This window comes from Bufo bufo, chromosome 4 (assembly GCF_905171765.1).
Source record: "Bufo bufo chromosome 4, aBufBuf1.1, whole genome shotgun sequence".
Classification (NCBI taxonomy): Eukaryota; Metazoa; Chordata; class Amphibia; order Anura; family Bufonidae; genus Bufo; species Bufo bufo.
In genome coordinates, this window is record NC_053392.1 from 270,490,895 (window position 1) to 270,501,833 (window position 10,939).

Consider the following 10,939-nt stretch of genomic DNA (forward strand, 5'->3'; position numbering starts at 1 on the left):
GTACTCAGTATACTGTACACTCTCCTGTACTGATTATACTGTACACAGATGCCATATTTATCATACTGTACACATCTCCTGTACTCAGTATACTGTACACTCTCCTGTACTGATTATACTGTACACATCTCCGGTACTGATTGTACAGCATATGTCTCCTGTACTCAGTATACTGTACACTCTCCTGTACTGATTATACTGTACACAGATGCCATATTTATCATACTGTACACATCTCCTGTACTCAGTATACTGTACACATCTCCTGTACCTAGTTTACTGTACACTCTCCTGTACTGATTATACTGTACACATCTCCGGTACTGATTGTACAGCATATATCTCCTGTACTCAGTATACTGTACACTCTCCTGTACTCATTTTACTGTACACAGATGCCATATTTATCATACTGTACACATCTCCTGTACTGGTTGTACTGTATTCGTCTCCTGTACTGGTTATAGTGGGCACATCTCTTGTACTGATTATACTGTACTCAGATGCCATATTTATCATACTGTACACGTCTCCTGTACTCAGCATATGGTACACATCTCCATTAACAAGTATATGTTTCCTATACTTAGGATACAGTACACAGATGCTATATTTATCATACCGTACACGTCTCATGTATTCAGTACGCTGTACACGTCTCCATTAATAAGTATACAGTACAAAATCTCCTGTACTGATTGTACAGCATATGTCTCCTATACTTAATATACTGTACACTCTCCTGTACTCAGTATACTGTACACGTCTCCTGTACTCAGTATACTGTACACGTCTCTTGTACTCAGTATACTGTACACTCTCCTGTACTCAGTATACTGTACACTCTCCTGTACTCAGTATACTGTACACTCTCCTGTACTCAGTATACTGTACACATCTCCTGTACTGATTATACTGTACACAGATGCCATATTTATCATACTGTACACATCTCCTGTACTCAGTATACTGTACACGTCTCCTGTACTCAGTATACTGTACACTCTCCTGTACTCAGTATACTGTACACGTCTCCTGTACTCAGTATACTGTACACGTCTCCTGTACTCAGTATACTGTACACTCTCCTGTACTCAATATACTGTACACATCGCCTGTACTGATTATACTGTACACAGATGCCATATTTATCATACTGTACACATCTCCTGTACTCAGTATACTGTACACTCTCCTGTACTCAGTATACTGTACACGTCTCCTGTACTCAGTATACTGTACACTCTCCTGTACTCAGTATACTGTACACATCGCCTGTACTGATTATACTGTACACAGATGCCATATTTATCATACTGTACACATCTCCTGTACTCAGTATACTGTACACTCTCCTGTACTGATTATACTGTACACATCTCCGGTACTGATTGTACAGCATATGTCTCCTGTACTCATTATACTGTACACTCTCCTGTACTGATTATACTGTACACAAATGCCATATTTATCATACTGTACACATCTCCTGTACTGATTATACTGTACACAGATACTATATTTATCATACTGTACACATCTCCTGTACTCAGTATACTGTACACTCTCCTGTACTGATTATACTGTACACATCTCCTGTACTCAGTTTACTGCACACTCTCCTGTACTGATTATACTGTACACATCTCCGGTATTGATTGTACAGCATATGTCTCCTGTACTCAGTATACTGTACACTCTCCTGTACTGATTATACTGTACACAGATGCCATATTTATCATACTGTACACATCTCCTGTACTCAGTATACTGTACACTCTCCTGTACTGATTATACTGTACACATCTCCGGTACTGATTGTACAGCATATGTCTCCTGTACTCAGTATACTGTACACTCTCCTGTACTCAGTATACTGTACACTCTCCTGTACTCAGTATACTGTACACTCTCCTGTACTCAGTATACTGTACACTCTCCTGTACTCAGTATACTGTACATGTCTCCTGTACTCAGTATACTGTACACTCTCCTGTACTCAGTATACTGTACACATCGCCTGTACTGATTATACTGTACACAGATGCCATATTTATCATACTGTATACATCTCCTGTACTCAGTATACTGTACACTCTCCTGTACTCAGTATACTGTACATGTCTCCTGTACTCAGTATACTGTACACGTCTCCTGTACTGAGTATACTGTACACTCTCCTGTACTCAGTATACTGTACACTCTCCTGTACTCAGTATACTGTACACATCGCCTGTACTGATTATACTGTACACAGATGCCATATTTATCATACTGTACACATCTCCTGTACTCAGTATACTGTACACTCTCCTGTACTCAGTATACTGTACATGTCTCCTGTACTCAGTATACTGTACACGTCTCCTGTACTCAGTATACTGTACATTTCTCCTGTACTCAGTATACTGTACACTCTGCTGTACTCAGTAAACTGTACACTCTCCTGTACTCAGTATACTGTACATGTCTCCTGTACTGGTTGTACTGTATTCGTCTCATGTACTGGTTATAGTGGGCACATCTCCTGTACTGATTATACTGTACACAGATGCCATATTTATCATACTGTACACATCTCCTGTACTCAGTATACTGTACACTCTCCTGTACTGATTATACTGTACACATCTCCGGTACTGATTGTACAGCATATGTCTCCTGTACTCATTATACTGTACACTCTCCTGTACTGATTATACTGTACACATCTCCTGTACTCAGTTTACTGCACACTCTCCTGTACTGATTATACTGTACATATCTCCGGTATTGATTGTACAGCATATGTCTCCTGTACTCAGTATACTGTACACTCTCCTGTACTGATTATACTGTACACAGATGCCATATTTATCATACTGTACACATCTCCTGTACTTAGTATACTGTACACTCTCCTGTACTGATTATACTGTACACATCTCCGGTACTGATTGTACAGCATATGTCTCCTGTACTCAGTATACTGTACACTCCCCTGTACTGATTATACTGTACACAGATGCCATATTTATCATACTGTACACATCTCCTGTACTCAGTATACTGTACACTCTCCTGTACTGATTATACGGTACACATCTCCGGTACTGATTGTACAGCATATGTATCCTGTACTCATTATACTGTACACTCTCCTGTACTGATTATACTGTACACATCTCCGGTACTGATTGTACAGCATATGTCTCCTGTACTCATTATACTGTACACTCTCCTGTACTGATTATACTGTACACAGATGCCATATTTATCATACTGTACACATCTCCTGTACTGATTATACTGTACACAGATGCCATATTTATCATACTGTACACATCTCCTGTACTCAGTATACTGTACACTCTCCTGTACTGATTATACTGTACACATCTCCGGTACTGATTGTACAGCATATGTCTCCTGTACTCAGTATACTGTACACTCTCCTGTACTGATTATACTGTACACAGATGCCATATTTATCATACTGTACACATCTCCTGTACTCAGTTTACTGCACACTCTCCTGTACTGATTATACTGTACACATCTCCAGTATTGATTGTACAGCATATGTCTCCTGTACTCAGTATACTGTACACTCTCCTGTACTGATTATACTGTACACAGATGCCATATTTATCATACTGTACACATCTCCTGTACTCAGTATACTGTACACTCTCCTGTACTGATTATACTGTACACATCTCCGGTACTGATTGTACAGCATATGTCTCCTGTACTCAGTATACTGTACACTCTCCTGTACTGATTATACTGTACACAGATGCCATATTTATCATACTGTACACATCTCCTGTACTCAGTATACTGTACACATCTCCTGTACCTAGTTTACTGTACACTCTCCTGTACTGATTATACTGTACACATCTCCGGTACTGATTGTACAGCATATATCTCCTGTACTCAGTATACTGTACACTCTCCTGTACTCATTTTACTGTACACAGATGCCATATTTATCATACTGTACACATCTCCTGTACTGGTTGTACTGTATTCGTCTCCTGTACTGGTTATAGTGGGCACATCTCTTGTACTGATTATACTGTACTCAGATGCCATATTTATCATACTGTACACGTCTCCTGTACTCAGCATATGGTACACATCTCCATTAACAAGTATATGTTTCCTATACTTAGCATACAGTACACAGATGCTATATTTATCATACCGTACACGTCTCATGTATTCAGTACGCTGTACACGTCTCCATTAATAAGTATACAGTACAAAATCTCCTGTACTGATTGTACAGCATATGTCTCCTATACTTAATATACTGTACACTCTCCTGTACTCAGTATACTGTACACGTCTCCTGTACTCAGTATACTGTACACGTCTCTTGTACTCAGTATACTGTACACTCTCCTGTACTCAGTATACTGTACACTCTCCTGTACTCAGTATACTGTACACTCTCCTGTACTCAGTATACTGTACACATCTCCTGTACTGATTATACTGTACACAGATGCCATATTTATCATACTGTACACATCTCCTGTACTCAGTATACTGTACACGTCTCCTGTACTCAGTATACTGTACACTCTCCTGTACTCAGTATACTGTACACGTCTCCTGTACTCAGTATACTGAACACGTCTCCTGTACTCAGTATACTGTACACTCTCCCTTACTCAGTATACTGTACACATCGCCTGTACTGATTATACTGTACACAGATGCCATATTTATCATACTGTACACATCTCCTGTACTCAGTATACTGTACACTCTCCTGTACTCAGTATACTGTACATGTCTCCTGTACTCAGTATACTGTACACATCTCCTGTACTCAGTATACTGTACACTCTCCTGTACTGATTATACTGTACACATCTCCTGTACTCAGTTTACTGCACACTCTCCTGTACTGATTATACTGTACACATCTCCGGTATTGATTGTACAGCATATGTCTCCTGTACTCAGTATACTGTACACTCTCCTGTACTGATTATACTGTACACAGATGCCATATTTATCATACTGTACACATCTCCTGTACTCAGTATACTGTACACTCTCCTGTACTGATTATACTGTACACATCTTCGGTACTGATTGTACAGCATATGTCTCCTGTACTCAGTATACTGTACACTCTCCTGTACTCAGTATACTGTACACTCTCCTGTACTCAGTATACTGTACACTCTCCTGTACTCAGTATACTGTACACTCTCCTGTACTCAGTATACTGTACACTCTCCTGTACTCAGTATACTGTACACATCGCCTGTACTGATTATACTGTACACAGATGCCATATTTATCATACTGTACACATCTCCTGTACTCAGTATACTGTACACTCTCCTGTACTCAGTATACTGTACATGTCTCCTGTACTCAGTATACTGTACACGTCTCCTGTACTCAGTATACTGTACATTTCTCCTGTACTCAGTATACTGTACACTCTGCTGTACTCAGTAAACTGTACACTCTCCTGTACTCAGTATACTGTACATGTCTCCTGTACTGGTTGTACTGTATTCGTCTCATGTACTGGTTATAGTGGGCACATCTCCTGTACTGATTATACTGTACACAGATGCCATATTTATCATACTGTACACATCTCCTGTACTCAGTATACTGTACACTCTCCTGTACTGATTATACTGTACACATCTCCGGTACTGATTGTACAGCATATGTCTCCTGTACTCATTATACTGTACACTCTCCTGTACTGATTATACTGTACACAGATGCCATATTTATCATACTGTACACATCTCCTGTACTGATTATACTGTACACAGATGCCATATTTATCATACTGTACACATCTCCTGTACTCAGTATACTGTACACTCTCCTGTACTGATTATACTGTACACATCTCCTGTACTCAGTTTACTGCACACTCTCCTGTACTGATTATACTGTACATATCTCCGGTATTGATTGTACAGCATATGTCTCCTGTACTCAGTATACTGTACACTCTCCTGTACTGATTATACTGTACACAGATGCCATATTTATCATACTGTACACATCTCCTGTACTCAGTATACTGTACACATCTCCTGTACCTAGTTTACTGTACACTCTCCTGTACTGATTATACTGTACACATCTCCGGTACTGATTGTACAGCATATATCTCCTGTACTCAGTATACTGTACACTCTCCTGTACTGATTATACTGTACACAGATGCCATATTTATCATACTGTACACATCTCCTGTACTCAGTATACTGTACACTCTCCTGTACTGATTATACTGTACACATCTCCGGTACTGATTGTACATCATATATCTCCTGTACTCAGTATACTGTACACTCTCCTGTACTGATTATACTGTACACATCTCCGGTACTGATTGTACATCATATATCTCCTGTACTCAGTATACTGTACACATCTCCTGTACTGATTTTACTGTACACAGATGCCATATTTATCATACTGTACACATCTCCTGTACTGGCTGTACTGTATTCGTCTCCTGTACTGGTTATAATGGGCACATCTCTTGTACTGATTATACTGTACTCGATGCCATATTTATCATACTGTACACGTCTCCTGTACTCAGCATATGGTACACATCTCCATTAACAAGTATATGTCTCCTATACTTAGTATACAGTACACAGATGCTATATTTATCATACCGTACACGTCTCATGTATTCAGTACGCTGTACACGTCTCCATTAATAAGTATACAGTACATGTCTCCTATACTTATTACGCTGTACAAAGATGCCATATTTATCATACTGTACACATCTCCTGTAGTGATTAGCGTCTGTTCACACCTGTCAGAAGGCATCTGTTCCACTTTGCAAATGAAGTCCTTTTTTCTCTTGTGATCTACGCTGCACATGGCAACCCACATCTCCTATCTTTATATCTTTTTTTGCTACGAGTGCAGGGGCAATAAATCTACCTGAAGTTCAGGCTTGAAAAGCCGGGAGATTATGTAGAAAATAATGTCTTTCCTGAAAGTTGATTCGAATACACTCTACAGCCAGAGTGCGGATAATTCACCCCTCCACAGGATTAGGTCTATCAGACTTTTAGCCTCTAAATATAGACAAGAATGTTTTGTATTCATTATCGTTTTTTTGTTTCAATTCCAAATGCGTTCTTATGGGACTAAACCTTAGGGGTCTGTTCACATGTGGAATAAACACTGCAAAGTGGGTGAGATTTTAAGAAATCCAGCAGCATAAACTGACTTGCGCTGCGGGTTTTTAACCCACAAATAATGTTAAAGGGGTTGTTCCATTAAAGGGTTTCTGTCACTACAATTGTCATTATTAAACTGTCTGACATTTGCGATGTGCTAATGTCAGCTGCACCTAACTCTGCTATTCTTGTGCCTATTCATGCCCCCGCTACTGCAGAATTCTTACTTTTATAATATGCAAATGAGCCTCTAGAAGCAGGGGGGGGCGTTGATTGACAGTCTTGATTGACGGGGCCAAGCAGCGTTCGCATCCTCCTGTCGCCCCTGTGCGCTGGGGAAATCTCGCGCCGTTCAGTATTTGGCGCAGTCGCGGTGAGGAAAGGACACTCGCCGGCTGCCAGCTTTCTCACCGCGTCTGCGCAGAATACTGAACGGTGCGAGATTTCCCCAGCGCACAGTGCCGGCAGGAGGATGCGAACGATGCCTTGCCATGTCAATCAAGAGAAGAAGAGCGTGAAAAGAGGTGGGTAACCTGCCCCTCCTGCAACTAGAGGCTAATTAGCATATTATAAAAGTTTGTTTTTCTCAATAAAGGCTTTAGGCAGTGAGATGGCGGAGCGAGATTTCCCCAGCGCACAGTGCCGGCAGGAGGATGCAATCAAGACTTGGAGGGTGTGTAATGAGGTAGGAGAACGGAGCCTCTAGGTGCAGGAGCAACGCCCCCCCCCCCCCCCTCCCTGCTTCTAGAGGCTAATTCGCATGTTATAAAAGTAAGAATTCTGCAGTAACGGGCGCATGAATAATCACAAGAATAGCAGAGTTAGGGAGCATTCACACGGCCGTGTGAAGCCCGTGCCCATGCTGTGGACCGCAAATTGCGGTCTGCTAAGCATGGGCACCTGCCATGTGGCAGCCGTATAGGGATCACGGCCCCATTCACTTGAATGGGTCCGCGATCCCTCCGTTCCGCAAAAAGATAGAGCAAGCTCTATCTTTTTGCGGTGCGGAAGCACGGAACAGAACCTCAGAAAGCACTCCGTAGTGCTTCGGTAAGGTTCCGTTCCGTGCTTCCGTTTCGCATCTCCGGATTTGCGGACCCATTGAAATGAATGGGTCCGAAATCCGTGATGCGGAATGCACACGGAACGGTGCCCGTGTATTGCGAATCCGCAAATGCGGTCCGCAATACGGGCACGGGCTTCACACGGTCGTGTGAATGCTCCCTTAGGTGCAGCTGACATTAGCACATCGCAAATGTCAGCCAGTTTAATAGTGAAAATTCTAGTGACAGAAACCCTTTAAGACAACTTATCCTCTAGTCACACGATAAGGAATAATTGTCTGATCTGTGGGGATCCGATCACTGGGGCCTCCGCCCATCATGAGAACAAGGGCTCATGCTCACTGTTTGAATGGAGTGACAGATGTATTCATGACCGCCACTCCATTCAACTCTATGTTACTGCTGGAGATAACTGAGTGTAAGCGCTCGGCTATCTCTGGCAGCCCCATAGAGCTGCATGCGTGTCTCCGTTCAAATGAGGGAGCACGGGCCCTTGTACTTGTGATCGGCAGGGACCCCAGCAGTCAGACCCCCACCGATCAAACACTTATCCCTTATCCTGTGTATAGGGGATGTTGCCTTAATAACCTCTTTATTTATGCTACAGCAATGGAGCTGCAAAAGCCAGCCAATTACAGGCATCATTTGCGGTGGGTTTTTTCTTATCCCGATTCACTCTGGATTTTCTTCATTGGAAAATCTGCATCAGAGTCACCACATGTGGACATAGACTGAAGGGGTTCTCCAAGATTTTTTATTTGGCAGTGGGCTGTGTAAAATGAATACAATTGTATAGCAGAGCTTTCCAGTCCTCTGTCTTTGCTGCTGTCGAATGACATTGTATGACACAATGTGATGAAGAGGGTTTTCAGTGAAGTGGCAGGCAAGCGTGTGTGCTGCTGCTCCATGCAAGTCTATGGGTCTGACAGAAACAGTCATGCTCCATTCAAATTCCTTGTAGTGGTCGTGAGGCTAAGGGAAGCACTGGAGACCCCCGTTCTCGCCACAGGTGGGGGTTCCACTGGGTTCCTACATTTCAGGCAGGGGCTACATGGCAACTTTGGCCATGACAAGCATCACGTGACCAATGATCCCTGTGTGGCAGCGCAGCCTCACAAATCAATGGGGTCGCATCCTGACTCTCAAGCTACCATGACCCCAGTATCATAAAAAAAATCCCCAAAAAAGTTTGATGCAGCCAGAGTCCCCGTGTAGCCCCAGCCTTATCACCAGTGCTTGCTATAAATCTTTTTTTACTTGCAGTGGGTACGTTGCTGGTAGGGGTGCACCACCAATGAGGCCAGGTGAGGCGATTGCCTCAGGCAGCACCAGGTAACGGCCAGAGGGGGGCATTGGAAGGGCCATGGGCTGAAGGGAAGGGGTTAGGTTAATAAATTGGCATTGGGGAGGGTGTTTCAGTTTTCATCTCAGGCAGCAGAAAGGCTCGTTTCTATACAATGCCCTTGTTTGGGGGGACTCATAATCCCTGGGTTCTTGGGAACGCCCCATAGCTCTGACATAACTACAAAGCCATTATTTCTCTAGATGCTGCGATGAGGTTTTCTTGGCAGCTTTTATGCCCGCAGAGTAATACAAAAGTTACATTAACCAGTGATTTGTATGATGAAAAAAAGTCCTAAGAAAAAGTAGTGATGATACAACTAAGTGCAATGTGAATCTTCTAATCAGATAGTAAGAAGCAGTGACTGCAAGTGCAGGGGAAGTGGGCACAGAGTGTGGCATTGAGGGAAGAGGGCATGCAGTTACCTCTGAGCGGAAATGATGGGATCTCAGGAGGGCATCTGGAAAGAGAAAACAGAATCAGTGTCAGGCTTTCACTTTTGACAGGGATTATCAGGCAATCCTCTTATATAATTTATATGCTGTCAAGGGCATGGCAGAGCTGGCAGGCAGGTGGCATGGGGGGGCTCTGCCCTGCACACTGTCCCAACATCTTATCTAGTTTTGTATAGGATGGGTGGAGACAAGTCTGCCGCAGTCCTGCTGGAAATCCTCTAAAACTCAGGACTGCCACATGTACAGGGTGCCTCCTCCTCCTCACCACAGGGCACACATGCTGGGTGGCAGGTAACACATGACATGGCACACACAGAATAGGGTAAAGATGGTGTCTTACATGTCCTACCTCTGCTCCGGGGCCGGTAGCTGAACACCGTCTTCATGGGGTGCCTGCCCTTCTGGAGCTTGCGGTGCCAGCAGAAGAGGAAGGAGATGGTGGCGATGGTGCCCAGCATGAGGAGCAGTAACAGCAGGGCACATTGGATGCTGTAGGGTCTGAGCAGCACCAGGAAGGCAGCGGCGATCATGGTGGAGAGCGCTGTGCACACCGACCACCATCCAGTCTGGGTGACTCAGCTATTCCAGCTGCCTGTGCCCGCACTGATCGGGTCCTGGGCACAGCCTGGATGGCATCGGCGGAGACTGCCCCCAAATCAAACTTTATCTCCCAGAGTGCCCGACTGACTAACCCCAGCATCAGCAGCGGCTGCCGGGGGCAGGGAGACGGGATGCTGGGCTCCTCCTCCTCCTCCTCCCGGTGCTGCAGAGACTGGAGGAGTCATGGCTGCGGGAGGATGCCAGGCTGCACGTCTAGCTCTGCCATCACCTGCCTGTCTAATATCTAGCTATCTAATATCTATCTAATCTATGTCTGTCTATTTAATATCT

General features: G+C 43.4%; 1 protein-coding gene across 11 annotated transcripts in view; it reads right to left on the reverse strand.

The window, feature by feature from the left end:
* The window catches only part of DST (dystonin), a 572,762-nt gene extending 562,184 nt beyond the window's left edge, over nucleotides 1-10,578 (reverse strand). For all 11 annotated transcript variants that reach the window (XM_040428594.1, XM_040428595.1, XM_040428593.1 and 8 more), the window contains exons 1-2: nucleotides 10,398-10,578; nucleotides 10,019-10,053 (exon numbers count right to left, since the gene is read on the reverse strand). In XM_040428594.1, coding sequence (XP_040284528.1) covers nucleotides 10,019-10,053; nucleotides 10,398-10,578 — 216 coding nt within the window. The remainder of the gene's footprint in view (nucleotides 1-10,018; nucleotides 10,054-10,397) is intronic.
* Nucleotides 10,579-10,939: the final 361 nt, after the last annotated feature.